Source organism: Lactuca saligna, chromosome 6 (genome assembly GCF_052625555.1).
Source record: "Lactuca saligna cultivar CGN05327 chromosome 6, ASM5262555v1, whole genome shotgun sequence".
Lineage (NCBI taxonomy): Eukaryota > Viridiplantae > Streptophyta > Magnoliopsida > Asterales > Asteraceae > Lactuca > Lactuca saligna.
In genome coordinates, this window is record NC_136422.1 from 15,316,075 (window position 1) to 15,331,404 (window position 15,330).

General features: G+C 33.7%; 3 protein-coding genes across 4 annotated transcripts; 1 reads left to right on the plus strand and 2 right to left on the minus strand.

Annotated features, from left to right (window-relative positions):
* The first annotated feature begins 687 nt into the window (after positions 1–687).
* LOC145000804 (peroxidase 24-like) lies at positions 688–3,462 on the plus strand. Its single transcript, XM_078960088.1, has 4 exons — positions 688–915; positions 1,178–1,369; positions 1,944–2,109; positions 2,917–3,462. The coding sequence occupies exons 1-4, from the start codon at positions 706–708 to the stop codon at positions 3,324–3,326; spliced, it is 978 nt and encodes a 325-aa protein (XP_078816214.1). The 5' UTR covers positions 688–705; the 3' UTR covers positions 3,327–3,462.
* Positions 3,447–6,571, minus strand: OTC (ornithine carbamoyltransferase). 2 transcript variants are annotated; one of them, XM_078960086.1, is made up of 6 exons: positions 6,531–6,571; positions 6,359–6,436; positions 5,823–5,950; positions 5,484–5,585; positions 4,648–5,390; positions 3,447–3,803 (listed from the first exon to the last, which is right to left on the minus strand). In XM_078960086.1, the coding sequence occupies exons 3-6, from the start codon at positions 5,932–5,934 to the stop codon at positions 3,621–3,623; spliced, it is 1,140 nt and encodes a 379-aa protein (XP_078816212.1). In that variant the 5' UTR covers positions 5,935–5,950; positions 6,359–6,436; positions 6,531–6,571; the 3' UTR covers positions 3,447–3,620. The 2 variants fall into 2 exon arrangements, with proteins under 2 accessions (XP_078816212.1, XP_078816211.1); XM_078960085.1 differs by having other exon boundaries at positions 6,523–6,547.
* A 1,058-nt stretch (positions 6,572–7,629) lies between these two features.
* LOC145003290 (Mo25 family protein) lies at positions 7,630–10,815 on the minus strand. Its single transcript, XM_078962423.1, has 12 exons — positions 10,436–10,815; positions 9,785–9,949; positions 9,553–9,671; positions 9,410–9,484; positions 9,227–9,320; positions 9,079–9,138; positions 8,795–8,860; positions 8,605–8,703; positions 8,458–8,502; positions 8,239–8,341; positions 7,971–8,059; positions 7,630–7,867 (listed from the first exon to the last, which is right to left on the minus strand). The coding sequence occupies exons 1-11, from the start codon at positions 10,556–10,558 to the stop codon at positions 7,971–7,973; spliced, it is 1,038 nt and encodes a 345-aa protein (XP_078818549.1). The 5' UTR covers positions 10,559–10,815; the 3' UTR covers positions 7,630–7,867.
* Between the last annotated feature and the right edge of the window lie 4,515 nt (positions 10,816–15,330).

Here is a 15,330-nt window from a genome sequence, read left to right on the forward strand (position 1 = left end):
GACATTATCAAATTTTCATTTTTATTTGAAAATTGAAAAACTTTGAAAAAATTTCACAACCAAAAAAGACACCCTAAAGGTTTCTGGGTTTTATTATGGCTTGAATTGGGTTTTATTATGGCTTGAATTAAATAAACAGAAACCTAGTGAAGGTATCGATACAAAATTGAAATAGAAGAAAACTATAACATGGTAACCAAACTGGATTAGGAAATGTATAAAAGAAATAAAGTAACAGGCAACTCTAATAATCCTAATAATATGGGATATACATGGACTCAAATTCCTTCAATATTAAGGTTAAAATTTTAGAATTATAATGCGGATAATATCCTACTAATGTAGAAAATACTTAGGTAATTAATCCTATGATTATTTTTAATTATCAGTTTTTTTACAGCAACTCAATACATGTTTTTTAATTTAAAATCAGATATCTTGTCTACGAAAGAATGAAAATCAATATAAATTTGTATCAAACCCAAAAATTTTACCTATTACAAATCTCAAATTTACAATTAATCATGCCAAGAACCTAAAGAAATTAAGCACACATACCCATGTTAAAATAGAATCTTCAACTCATAAATATTTTAATCAATAACAGCTAGATCAAATACCACATTTTGACATGGAACACCTCTATAAAAGGATCTGTATGATAGGTCTCATAGCCATAAAGTGAAAGAACCCAAAAAAGAAAACATGAGGAGAAGCATTTTTGGATTCTTATTTGTTTCCATTTTGATAGTTGGGTGCATGGGTGGGGAGTTGAAGATGAAGTATTATGAGAAACGATGTTCTTCAGTTTCAGTTGAGACTACAGTAAGAGACATTGTATGGAGCAAAGTTGCTGCAAATCCTGCCATGGCTGCCAAGCTTCTAAGGCTTCATTATCATGATTGCTTTGTTAGGGTAACTAGCTAATTCATCTTCATTTTTATCTATAGCAACACTTTTTCATATTATTATAATTCATCAATAGACGAATTATAAACGTTTTCACCCAAAAGATTGTTTTAAAGTTTTGAACCCATGACAACGACCAAAAAATGAAATGGACAGGATAATGGAATAAGCAAAGATAATATAATGAATTATTACAATTTTACAATATACATACGTACAAATTATAGTTTAACTTTATTTTATACATTACTAATTAAAAAAACTGTAGGGATGTGACGGTTCGATTCTGTTGGATCCTGTACAAAATAGTACAACAGAAAAAACAGCAGGACCCAACAGATCTGTTTCTGGTTACGATGTGATTGATGAAATAAAGACGGCTTTGGAATCCGACTGTCCCGGAATTGTTTCTTGTGCCGATATCCTTGCGTTGGCAGCTAGAGACGCGGTTTCCTTCCAAGTAAGTTATATCATTTTCATATGGAACTATGTGTCAAATTAGAGGTTGGATCAAAGATATAGGGGTGTTTGAGAGTGTTTTTTGAACTCTAAAAGTGTTTTTAGATAGAAGTGTTTATTTGCTTATAGTAGTGGTAAAAAGAGTTTTTCAAAGAGTGATTGGATAAGCTTTTATAATGAAAAAACTAATAAGTCAATAAGTTAAAAAAATGTTTGGTTTAAAAAGTGTTTTTTGAAGTTATTTTGGTTGAAAAATCATAAGCAGTTTCAAAAAGTCATGTTTTACATATTAAAAAATGATTTTTGAAGCTTGTGGAAAAACTATTTTGAAAAGTGTTTTTGAGTTTGCCAAACACTTTTGTTTACTTATTAGCTTTTCAAAAAACCAATAAACCGAACACTTTTGTTGTCAAACACTTTTCAAACGCAATCTCAAACACCCCATAGATGACTATTACTCATACTCAAATCTTTATAAAGATAATTGCTTAGTATGTTATAATAATATTTCAAAACATATATATTATTTATTCTATTATGGAATCATTAGTTTTCATTGGTATCTGAAATTACAGTTTCAAAAGGAAATGTGGCCGGTTTTCACCGGAAGAAAAGACGGAGCGGTGTCGTTGGCATCGGAAGTTGGTGTAAATTTACCATCTGCAGGCGCCAATTTTACAACTCTTGTAACCCAATTTGGAAACAAAGGTCTTGACATCCATGATCTTGTAGCACTTTCGGGTATACAACCTTTATATATATACTTGTATGGAATTGTTCACGTGAGAACTCTGTTTTTTTTTTTTTTTTTTTTTGGAATTTCGGGAGGAAAATTTTAATAAAAAAAATTATAACAATTTATTAGGCAACTAGTTTTCATCACATTTAACATCCAAAAAAAATAAAATTTAAAAACAAAAATCATTCGACTTTAAGAATATTACTATGTGCATAAGTTTCAAATTTTAAGAATATTCTTACAAAAATATTACACATATATAGTATTGATTATGAGTAATATTCTAATTAGAATATCCAACATGATTTTCTTAAGTTTTATATGTTTAAAATGACGAATGCCAATTTTATATTTTTTTATTTTAAAAAATTGAACTTTTTTGTTTCCGAAATGTGACTAGAAAATAGAAATGGTTCTCCCATTCCAAAAATTGTGAATATTATACATAGTATTCATTATGGACAATATTCTAATTAGAATATTGAGCTTAATTTTTTTGTTTTAAAAATTACGCACATCAATTCCGTACATTATTTCATTTGAAAAAAAAAATTGAACCTTTTTTGTTTCTAAAATGTGTGGTTAGAAATGATTCCCCGTTTAAAAAAAAAAATTGATTCTCACATTAACTGGCCGATACTTATATACACTCTACAAAATAGTTAATTCATCTAACAACCCAATTTATTTTAAAAAGGACTTATGGATATTGAGACTATATGTATGCATGTACTTATGATGAATATAGGTCTTTTCTTAAGTTTTTTTTTTTTTTTTGGTGTGACTAAACTTTTTATGTATCTAACTAGGGGCACATACAATTGGTACCTCGCGTTGCGTACTCGTTGCTAGAAGGCTCTACAATTTTACAGGGGTAGGAGACGCTGATCCTTCTCTTAATGTGACCTATGCAAATGAACTAAGGAAAATATGTCCAAACCCTCAAATTCCAACCACAACTCTTGAAATGGATCCTAATAGCTCACTCTCCTTTGATTCTGATTATTATCAAGCTTTAAACCAAAATAAAGGTCTATTCGTGTCCGATGCAGCATTACTCACAAACCCACAATCGGCTCAAATAACACAAGTTTTGCAAAATCCTTCGGTGTTCTTTGCTCGATTTGCTCGGTCAATGGTACAAATGGGGGCTATTGAAGTCCTTACGGATGATCAAGGAGAAGTCAGAACGAATTGTCGAGTTGTTAACAAACAATAATGACAAGTAAAGGGAATTTGGTGTATATTGTGTTGTTTTGCTGTTACTTTTGTGTATTTTTTTTTTTTTTTCTTGTAATATGTAAAAAGGTATCTTTTTCTTGTAATATGTTCAAAGACATAATGAGAAAAATGATATGTAACTAAGCAACACACAAAAATTGTTCTCCATACAACATGCTCTTGGGAATCATTAGTTAAGTTTTTTAACCCAACATCTCAAAAGTCAAGTGTGATCAACAGGACAAACATAAAACAGATTGAAAAGCTCTATAAGAAGCACATGATTTGATGTTTAAAGGCCAAGTGAATGTAGCATAATTGCATTTTGTGCATGCATTCGATTCTCAGCTTGGGGAAAGACAATGGAGTTTGGAGCTTCAATAACTCCATTAGTAACCTCCACACCTCTTTCTGCTGGTAAACAATGCATGAAGTAAGCCTGAGGTCCAGCTATCTTCATCAGTTCTTCGTCCACCTGTCACAAAATTTTATAAAATTTTACATTAAAATAAACTATTTAACCTTTTTTTATCAATAGTTACATTAGAAAAAATCCATTTGACCCTCTTGAAAAGAACCAATTTTTACATAAAAAATAGGAACCTATTTAACTTTTTTTTTTAATTTATTTTCACAGTAATAATAAACCATTTGACCCTCTTGAAAAGAACAAACATTTATCAACTTTTACATTATAAAGAAAGAACCCAATTAAACCTTTTTTTATCAATTTTTACATAAAAGATAACCCGTTTGACCCTCATGAAAAGAATCAACTTTTACATTAAAAAAAAAAATTAAAAACGGTTTTTTATCAGTTTCTACATAAAAAATAATCCATTTGAGTGTTTGACCCTCTTGAAAAGAACAAACTTTATTCAACTTTTACATTAAAAAGAACCCATTTAACTTTTTTTTCACATTAATAATAAACCATTTGACCCTCCTTGAAAAGAACAAACATTTATCAGCTTTTACATTATAAAGAACCCAATTAAACATTTTTTTATCAAAATTTTCATAAAAGAATTAACCCATTTGACTCTCTTGAAAAGAATCAATTTTTACATAAAAAAAAGAAACCCTTAACCAATTTTTTTATCAACTTCTACCCCAAAAAAAAAAAAAAAAAAAAAAAGTTGACCCTCTTGAAAAGAACAAACTTTTAACACTTTTCACATAAAAACAACCTATTCAACATTTTGTTTATCAATAACAAAAAGACCCATTTGACCCTCTTGTATAAGAACAAATTTTTAGGGAAAAAAAAAACCATTAACCTACTTTGACATAACAAAAAAAGAAAAAAGAAAACTTACCTGAAATCCTTGAAAAACCTGTCGACGATATGCAGCTTCTTCCTTTTGGCCCATACTGGCCCAAACATCTGAATACACAACATCAGCCCCTTTAACAGCTTCTTTCGGGTCATTTGTGATCTCAATTTTCCCAACTCCAGCCCGTTGGGCTTTTTCAACAGTCTCTTTATCGGGCTCAAAGCCTTTTGGACACGCACACACAAAATGAAAAGGCACAACAGCAGCCAACAAAAGCCAAGAATGCACAATATTATTCCCATCTCCAACATACACAACCTTAGTCCCCTCAATCTGACCAATATGTTCAATCATTGTAAGAGCATCAGCCATGATTTGACACGGATGATTATAATCTGTCAGCCCATTGATCACAGGGACACTTGCGTAATTTGCCAAGTCCAAAAGATCCTGATGAGCAAAGAGTCGGGCCATGATGATGTCATTGTAGCGGGATAAAACACGGGCCACATCACGGGTTTCTTCACGTTTTCCCATTTCAATGTCTTTTGGGCCTAAATATATTGCATGTCCACCAAGTAGAAAGAAGCCTGTTTCAAAGGAGACACGGGTTCTCATCGAGGGCTTTGCAAAGATCATTGCCATCGTTTTCCCCTTGAAGGGTAGATATGTCCTTTCGCCTGATTTTAGCAATGCTTTCACTTCTTTGGCTCTATCCAAGATTGTTAATATTGTTTCCTTGTCAAAATCGTTGATGTGCAAAAAGTCCTTCAACCCTGTCTTCTCTAATAAAAAAAAATGATAATCAGTGTAACTTTTTTTTCCTAATATGTAATTTAATTTTGTATTTGCCAAAAATAAGCACAGAATGAGTGTACCTTCAACACAAGACAATGCAGATTTGATGTGTAGAACTTTGGGTGGCATTTTGACTGGTCCTTTGACTTTCAGCTTGTCGGTGTGGGCTCCACGAACAAATACTGATGAATGTAATTGAACATATGAAATTAAGAAAACAAAAGAATTCAATGGTTAACTAATGATATATGCACACACACAATGATAAGAAACTTGTTAATTGTTATATTGGAAGTATAAGAAAGAATAGCTATAGAATGTATTCAAATTAAATGAGCATATGCTGATATGATAAAGAAAGAAAAGTGGTGAATTACTGTATAATCTGAGATGTTAGATAAATGAAAGCAGAAGATGACCTTTACTCAGATTTTCCACATTCATGCAAGAGGTAGTGGTTCGAAGCCTGTGAATCTGATCATGTGAACCTTCTAACCCTAGCTTTGTTGGCATCAATGCTGCATACGCCATCTTCTTAGAAGTTCACCTACATAAAAACAATTAGTTTTCCCTTTCATCCACAAAGTCTAATAAGACTATTACAAGCATCAAGAATGTTATAGTATAATGCAACAATGTCCTACACCACTTTGAAAAACACTAGATTACACAGAGCAAAATAGTTGATAAATAATGGCATAACCTTATCAGAGACATCGAACATGCTATTTTTATTTTAGCTCATTCGAAATTACAGGGATTTTGCTCTTTACATTGGAGAATCTGTGAACACTGCGACTAAACCCTAAATATAATAATACGACCAAGATAGAAAAATCAAAACAATTTGCATGTTTCGCTGCTGATAAAACCAAGTAAAAACAGAGATTTATTCCATCTACACTACAAAAAGCGGGAACGATGAAAAGAAAAAAAGACGGATGTGTCAAGTTACCTGTTTTCAAATCAAAAATCAAACCCCTGATTACAATGTGGGAGAAATTTGGAGTGTTTGCTTCAAATGATCGATAATCTGTAGAGAAAGAGAGAGTTAGTATTCCTATTGTATCGAGTATATCACTGTGCGTAGGTGCAGACTGTATGAGAGAGAGAGATTACAGAACCACCTGTCTGAACTTGAAGTGGTGGAAGGAAGGAAGGAAGCAGGAGGGTTTTATTGCCAAAACTCCTGTTAGAAACAAAATTAGAATGATATTAATGGTCCATTAACTATCACTTCATTTTCACTTTATGCCCCTAATGTTTGTATTTGTTATATATGAGTTACTAATAGACTTTTATTGTTATTTTTTTGCCATATGAAAAATAAAATTAGACATATCAAGCAATATTAAAGTGATTGATAACGCCATAAGTCATAAATAACAAGGTTCTAAATGGGGTTTTTTAAGGTGTTATATATATAGACAGATTTTCTATTATTATTCGGTTATATTGAACAACTTAAATACATACACAAAGAGAAAAGAAATCTTATAATTTTAGTTTTATATAAAATATTTTAATTTTTTAGAATTGTTATATCAACAACTAATAACAAGAAGTTAACAGAAATCCAATAGTTTCATATCCGATCAAAAAAAAACCAAAAAAGAAAAAACATCACGCAATGAACCTTCAAAAAAACATGTCTTGAAATAAAATTGCAAAATTATAGTTTTAGACGCCTTCTCACCATTTTGAAATTTTGACTCGTTTACATTACTATAAAAAAATATGACTCTTTTTATATATATGGATTGAAATTATCACCTCAAAGCTTTACTTTCATACTCATGGTTAAAGATTATTTATATTTTTCATTTCATACTCATGGTTAAAAATTGTTTTCATACTCAATTGTTTCTTTATTTTTTGAATGGCTAAAAAGATTTTCTGTATTTTTTTGAAGAGCTAGCTCACACCATTATGACATAATCAACTCTTAAATCTATACGTTTCGTTGAAAACAGGATTTAAACTCTCAACCTCACGAAAATTTATTACACATTGTCATGTACACAATTTTGGTTCATATCAAGAATGTTTTTGCTTTCGTTATTATTCTTTAATCTTTCTTTTCCTTTTAAAAACCATCAATCTCAAGTATTTATGATTTTCACATCTTCCCCAATAGGATAACCATCTAGGGGATAATTCTGTTTAACTATGTAACTATACATATATAAAATTATAGTTACTTTTTGATCTACTTTATCACAAAAATAACCAAATGACTTTTACACATATAAACCGAAAAGGATGAAAGCACCACAATAGTTACATATATTTGAGCTTACATAAAAATTATAAAGCAGCATCCTGTTGCAAAAAAACTTAACTCGTGCAAAGGTAAAATGAAAATAATAATATTTTAGTAACACATAACACATTTAGAATCAGGTTAGAAACCGAAAGGCAGAAGCAGCAGCTGTTTATTTCAACCAAAGATAGTCTTCTGTATCTAAAAACACAAGTTGCAGAAATGTGGAAAATAATTGTAAAACATAATAATCTTTTCTTTATGGAAACAAAAGGGATATATAAAAAGGGAAATTATTTATTACCTAAGAATCAAGATCTGGGAGTTGAGATACTCTTTCTATTTCTTTGATGATAAGTTCCTTTTCCTCTTCAAATTGATCATCATCACCACCTAAAATCACACCCACAAAAAACTAAGAATTTGTTCTAGACTGACTAAATGACCATTTTACCCTTATGTTCGAAAAACAGAAATCTTACGGTATTCATTAATTTTAACCAACTTTAACGTGAGGAAAAAAGAAAAAGACAAGGGTATATATGTCATGATTAAGTGCTTAACCCATTAACCTTTTCCAGCAGATAAATTGTTAAGCAATTCCAGCAATTTTTCATGGTTCTTTGCTAATATGACTTTTATTTCTCGAGGTTTGTTAGGGTTAGCCACAAAGATCTGCAAGAAAAAACATTATAAGCCGACAAAATATTATCAACTCTTTTTAAAAAAAAAAAACACACACACTTTTTCTAAGTGGAATTTAAGCAATAAACATGAAGAATTTTGTGTACCTTAAAAATGTGGAATGCAGAGATCTGGATGTTTTTGCTTGTATCCTGTTAGAGACCATAACTTATCAATGATAATAAACATAATCATATTAAAGAATATTATTTTTTTTGTCTTTTTGAAATATGTCAACTTGTAAACCATGTTACCTTTAACAATGTCATCATGACTTTGAAGTGTTGAACTTCTGCAATATATTTTTTCATTATATGGGAGCTTGGAGGCTCTAAAAGGAACTCTGACAAAAGCTATTATCCACAAAAAAATAAATAAATATATATATATCCGTTTATTTAACCAAACAAAAACAAAATTTTAACAAATTGTTGAAGAACTTACCTTTAAAGATTGTCTTCTTGTAACATAGTTATTAGAGGTTAAGAGTGTTTCATACCGCTCAAAGAACTGAAATGATACGAAAGAATATAACTAATTACTTACTTTAATTGAATGAGTTCATCAGAATCTTTAAACAAAACGGTTTTCCTTTTTTATCTCTTTTGTATTGGAAAGCTCAAAGCTGGTGTTAATCATATAATGATCTCAAGAAGTATAATTTCAAACCATTACTTCTAAAAAGAATCTGATAACTTTATTTGTGATTCTAAAAGTGAGAAGAATACCTCATTATAATGAGAAGTTAAGAATTCAGATACTGCAATTGGATGTTTTGTAAGAAGATCCTGCTTAACATTTGCATGATAATGTGTTAGAGACACCATAATGTAACGTAATACTTGCCTTTTCAACATTATGACTTAAAGATCTGACCTTGAAAGTCGAAAATGCATCAGAAGCAACATCAAAGTTAGCAAGCTCCACATACTTAAAGAATAGTTCAAAGCTTGGAGACTCTAATATATACCTGAAAGAATATCATTAAAAAATTTATAAAGAGATAAGCAACAAAATAATAAACCATGTGTAAAGAGATGAGCAATAGAAATGTCATACTTTGCAAGACTCGGGAACTTGATGCATTCCCTCAACATGTTTCCACAATTTAAAGCAATCTCCTTGTTATCATAACTGATTAATATTCATAAGTTAAGGACCATAAATCAAAAATAATCAAGTTAAATATCAATTTTTCATACCCTGCAACAAGAAAATCCAACAAATCTGAATGATTCTCCAAGAATTGCACACAACAATGAGTTGATCCAACCTTTTGCTTCAATAGTATAGACCAACACTGGACTAAATCTTTTCTTGCCTATGTCAATTTCACAATGTAATTATATGTTAACTAATATAATTATAATTAATAGCAAATAAAGATGAGACAACAGTATCTAATATATAATAATATAAGTTATAACCACTCACCTCCCACCCAAGTATAGATAACTTGTGAAAGAAAAGAGCAATTACATCCTCTTTACAAATTTCTACAGCTAATTGTGACACTTGATCCACATTTGGTTCAACCTCCCCATCTCCTAAAAGCACAAGTTTCATTGCACCAAAATTCTTCTCAACTTCTTCTAATGCCTGTATTCAAGAAAAAAATGTGCTTGTCGTTTAGTCTTGAAGCAAGTTATATTATCGATTATAAGCTACTCGAATCTAATCATTTCCATTAACAATGTGTGACATTTGCTTGTTGAAGGATAAATTGATTGATAATCAAGAGTTTTAAGAACATAATGTAGGTCTTTTCCAGAAGAAGGATAGTGTATGTGTGTGTATAAATACATGTGAATGCATCTTGGAAGCTTTTTTTTTTTTCTTAAAAGAGATTCCTCCAAAACTTCACATGACCCTTTTTCCTAATTGTAATTTTAAAACTAGTAACAACGGAAAGTAAGTGACTTGGGGAAAAATACCTAAACTTTTTCTAATTTCAGCCAAGATCGCGGATTGTTTTTCTAATTGCATTTATGAAAAGACCATATTACCAACGAAACTTCAAAAATTGACCACTGATTCAGCCTCAAAGTATCTCGAAATCGAAATTTTTTGAGAATTATTACAAACCTTTTCGAGTGCTTTAACCTCAACAACAGTTTTGGTGTCGAGAGCCATGAGGCTGTCTTTGATTGCTTTGGCGAGTTCTTGTGGGGTTTTAGGCCTTAAGGCCTTGAAGAAGGAGAACGACATCGCTTCAGTTGATCAATCAATGGAGAAATTAAATACTTTTCGAGTTGTTTGTCGGAATCACCTGATCAAATGGCAATGGGGGCAGCCAACCCGAAAATATCGATAGCTTAATTAAAGTTTATTTCTATTTCTACTATATTAGATGGCAATGGGCTACCATTGACCCCCCCTATATGCCAACAATTTGTTAGTTTTCAATTTGCTTGAGGAGCCGACGAACATGATTACAATGGAGGCGTCGGTGTTTTGTGTTGTGTTGCAACGTAAGTTTTTTATTAGGTTAAGGTTATATCGGTAAATTCTTAAATAAAGTGAAATAAGTAGATTTTGATAATTATAGGTTAACTAATTTATCAAAAGGGATTTATTAAAGGTGTTTGACACTACAAGCTATTTTAAAATAAATAAATAAAATTATCCAAACACTACTTTTAGTTTATACCGATGTGGAACACCCTGTAGTAAACCAAAAAAAAACTTTTAAATAAGCTCAGTCAAACATCATCTTAGAACACAATAATGAAGTACGTCAAAGGGTAAGAATATATTTGTGAAGTACGTGTAACCCTATATGCCAACAATTTGTTAGTTTTCGAAATTGCTCGAGGAGCCAACGAACATGATTATAATGGAGGCATCGGTGTTTTGTATTGTGTCGCAACGTAAGTTTTTTATTAGCTTAAGGTATATTGGTAAATTCTTAAATGAAGTGAAATAAGGAGCTTTTGATAGTTATAAGTTAACCAATTTATCAAAAGTGATTTATTAAAGGTAACTGACACTGCAAGCTATTTTTAATAAACTTGTTATCTAAACACTACTTTTAGTTTATACCGATGTGGAACACTCCGTAATAAACCAAAAAAAAAACTTTTAAATAAGTTTAGTCAAACATCATCTTAAAGCACAAGGGTGAAGTACGCCAAATGGTAAGAAGATGTTTGTGAAGTACTTGTAAGTTGCTACAAATGAGAGGAATGTGAGTTATTTACAACTCTCTTGCTATTTATAGTTCGTCTTACAAGTACTATATATACACAAGTAAACTAAATGATACATTCCAAAAATGCTCATTGTAAACATTAATGTAAATTTCTACGTATTCCTATCAAGGTTTTTCAAGTGTTTGATGACTTTACCCTTTTTGGATCGGGCTTCGGACTTTCCATCATGATTGCAAGACTCAAAGTTACATGCAGATCGCAGACATTACCCAATGCGACTTTGTTGTTACTGTATATTATATCGGTACGACACAATCTTATAAGTGTCTATATATTCCAGCCATCTCTCCCTCTCTCATATCTCTCTCTCTGTAGGGGCTCTTTTCGAGAGAAGATTTTACACTCCACATATTTCTAATATGGTATCATAGTTGGTTTCTTGCACCCCTATTGCTTAACACACCTGTTATAACGTCCGCATTTCTAGCTAAGCATTCGTATGATGATGTGATAGTTAGGGTAAGCAATTATAACCTATTTTGAAGTAATGAAAAGAGTTATTTGAGTGGTATTCGACTTATGTGATTTATGTGTAATATACGTACTTATAATGATATAATAAAATAATAATAAAATACGCGTCTAAAATAAAATAATAATTAGACCCAATATCTTTGAAGAAAGTTGAAGTAGTCGCGGCAAGGATTTCGGTGATATAAAGAACGCTGAAATCCAATTTATAGCGTAGAAGTTATTACCCGTCGAAGTTTTGCGACTAAACCGGCACAACGTCGCGTATCGTAAAAAGTGAATTTTTGATAAACTACTTTTAGCCTTAGCAGAAGCGAACTAGGATGGACCATTGGATCTTTTGGGCCAATCTAGATTCTGAGCCTTCTCGAGGTAGGTCCATGATGGATTTGGGCCTAATTAGGATATTTAGGCTTTATTGGGCCTTGTGGTGTCATTTTGGTTTTAGACTATCGTTTGGGCTTGAATTGCTTGGGGTTTGTTGGATTAGTTGTGAATGTGTGTTTTGGGTTAGGAATAAGTTATTGGGATTTAGGGTAGGCCTATGTAAGGGCTGGGCCCAATTTGGAAAATTAGGCCATAAGTGGGCTTTAGATAATTTCTGGTTTGTGGGCCTTTTGATAGGGAGTTTGGGCCTTAGTATTGGATCAAACTAGGTGAAGGGTAAAATGATCTTTTACCCTATTTATGGATTATTAGATGTTTGGAACCTAACTGTTAAGTGGGTGTTATTTTTTTGATAGTGCAAGGATTCTAGCAGATCTGCAGTCAGATATTTTCGTGGGATTAGCTGTCGAGCTGAGTCTCCTCGTTGTTCTACGGGTCGAATGCACCAATGCATCAGCAATCTGTATGCAGGACCAGAGTTTGAACTCTGGTAGTTAATTAGTTAAGTATTTGTAGATTGTATATTAGTTGTCTTTGTGATGCTTGCATGCAAGACCAGGAGGTGGATCCTGACACTTGTTTGTAAGACACAGGGTTATGGCCCCGTGTAACGACCCAATTTTCACGTCCTCAATTTCGTTTTAAAACATTACTTTAGAAAACATTAATAATTAAAAACATTGTTTGATCACGCCATAACACAACGTAAACCATGTTTAAAAATCCAAACCATACAACCCATCAAAATATCAGAGTACAAATCCCAGTGAATCTCGTAAATGCGGAAACCAGAGTGTGTGCATGATGTGCCGCTACCGCGCCAGCTCGTTCCCCTTCGAAGAAGAGGTACCTGAAACCAAAACTGTAAAACGTAAGCACAAAGCTTAGTGAGTTCCCCCATCGTACCACATACCATAAAAACACATACATACTGCCAGGCTATTCTAGGGTGCCTGACTACCCGGTACGGCCATTCTGGGGTGCCGACCTACCCATACGGTCATTCTGGGGTGCCGTCCTACCCGTGTCAAGCCATTCTGGGGTGCTGACTACCCATGTCAAGCCATTCTGGGGTGTTGACTACCCATCGGTCCTAACAACCGATCATCGGGGACTGGTCCCCTCCTACTACCTCTATCGCATAACATAACAGGCCAATATACAAACATATCATCACATACTGTCAGACATTTTTGGGGTGTCTGACTACCCTTCGGTCCTAACAACCGAACTCTACTACTATCATATATAATGTATCATGCTAACATATAACATATCAGGTAGTAGCAAACCTAGATGATATCACAAAGACAATCATCTATCATACGTCTCCTACTGGTGGGCCGGCATTGTGGCCTTAGACCCACCACTGCTGGAAGGTAACTCACCTCAAAGTAGTTGCTGAACTGATCGAGAACTGACTGACTGCTGCTGCTGCTCCGGAAATCCTCCGACTGCAATTCCCACAACATACTCAATCAAACACTGCTAACTGTCCTTTGGGTAAAATGACCATTTTACCCCTGTTCTAGCCCTAAGTCAAAGTCAGAGTCAACTTTCAGTTGACCCGACTCGCCGAGTTGGCTCTCCAACTCGTCGAGTTCCTATCCAGATGATTGTCCTGAGTCCCTGTTTCTACTCGTCGAGTTAGGCTATGACTCGACGAGTTCTACTTCTAAACTGACATTCAAGTCCTTCATCCTACTCGCCGAGTTGTATGAACAACTCGTCGAGTTCATCTTCATCCGAAGAACACTTATGCTAAGACTCGCCGAATTGTATGAACAACTCGTCGAGTCTGTTCTTGATCCAAGGAGATTGCCTTGAAATCGCCGAGTCAGGGCATTGACTCGCCGAGTACCTCCATAGATGAGTTCAGCTTCCGACTCACTGAGTGACACCCCGTGACTCACTGCTCACTCGACACTACGAAAAAGGGGACAAATTCGGTGACTCGATAGCAGACTCGCCGAGTCACATGAAGGACTCGCCGAGTCGTTGCCATGAACCCATTAATTACACCAATTTGCTCGATTCCAGTCTATGCTATTCACAGATCTGGGCTTCTAGGACACGAATCACACGTAAAGTTGAATCACACGTAAAGTTTCCAACTTTACGTGTAGATATTCACCAATATGGATTTTAGGGTTCAAAATGCCTCAAAAGGGTAGATCTAGGGTGAACAAGCCACATGGGTCCATAAAGCTAACAGATCTGAGCTCTTGGAGCTCAATCTTGCCTAGATCTAGAGGCCAATCAACTTATTACGAAACATTATGCATATACTAGCTTGGGGAATGGCTCAAGAATGTCTTAAATGAAACCTTAAGCATAGAAACAGGGGGAAAATGGGGTATACCTCAATGAAACTGCTGAAAGAACACAATGATGCTTGAATGGCTTTCCTTCCTCTTAATCTACTTCCCCTTCTTGCCTCAAATCCTTCAAGAACACACAATAGCCTCAAACTCTCAAGGAACAAGCTTAGAACGAGGGTTGGGAGCTCTGGGGGTGAATGGGGGCTGGCATGGGGCGGGTATGAGGTTTAAATAGGGTGCAAACCCCTGAAACTTAGGGTTTCATCCAACAGCGGTGACTCGCCGAGTCCAGGATATGGACTCGCCGAGTCGCCAACTTAAACGTGTCTTGGGTCTCGTCCCTACTCGGCGAGTCGGACCTATGACTCGCCGAGTCCAAGGCTAAAAATGGAAAATACTCAAATAAGATTTACATACCAGGAACCAGGTGCTACACCCCGGGCCTGACAGGGAAGACCACGATACGGCTGGTGGCATAATGACAAGACTATGGCTGGCACATAGCATTTTTTATCAATTGTTAGATATGTATAGTATGTGGTATTTAGGGAACTCACTAAGGTTTGTGCTTACAGTTTATGGTTTATGG

Excerpts from the sequence above, each read along its gene's own strand:
- LOC145000804 (XM_078960088.1), top strand. The coding sequence starts at position 706 with ATGAGGAGAAGCATTTTTGGATTCTTATTTGTTTCCATTTTGATAGTT. Across the intron at positions 916-1,177 it reads ATCATGATTGCTTTGTTAGG|GGATGTGACGGTTCGATTCT; the intron begins GTAACTAGCTAA and ends AAAAAACTGTAG. Across the intron at positions 1,370-1,943 it reads GAGACGCGGTTTCCTTCCAA|TTTCAAAAGGAAATGTGGCC; the intron begins GTAAGTTATATC and ends CTGAAATTACAG.
- OTC (XM_078960086.1), bottom strand. The coding sequence starts at position 5,934 with ATGGCGTATGCAGCATTGATGCCAACAAAGCTAGGGTTAGAAGGTTCA. Across the intron at positions 5,586-5,822 it reads TGTGGAAAATCTGAGTAAAG|TATTTGTTCGTGGAGCCCAC; the intron begins GTCATCTTCTGC and ends TACATTCATCAG. Across the intron at positions 5,391-5,483 it reads TGCATTGTCTTGTGTTGAAG|AGAAGACAGGGTTGAAGGAC; the intron begins GTACACTCATTC and ends TTTTTTTATTAG.
- LOC145003290 (XM_078962423.1), bottom strand. The coding sequence starts at position 10,558 with ATGTCGTTCTCCTTCTTCAAGGCCTTAAGGCCTAAAACCCCACAAGAA. Across the intron at positions 9,321-9,409 it reads AAGTTCCCGAGTCTTGCAAA|GTATATATTAGAGTCTCCAA; the intron begins GTATGACATTTC and ends ATATTCTTTCAG. Across the intron at positions 8,704-8,794 it reads CAAGAAGACAATCTTTAAAG|CTTTTGTCAGAGTTCCTTTT; the intron begins GTAAGTTCTTCA and ends TGTGGATAATAG.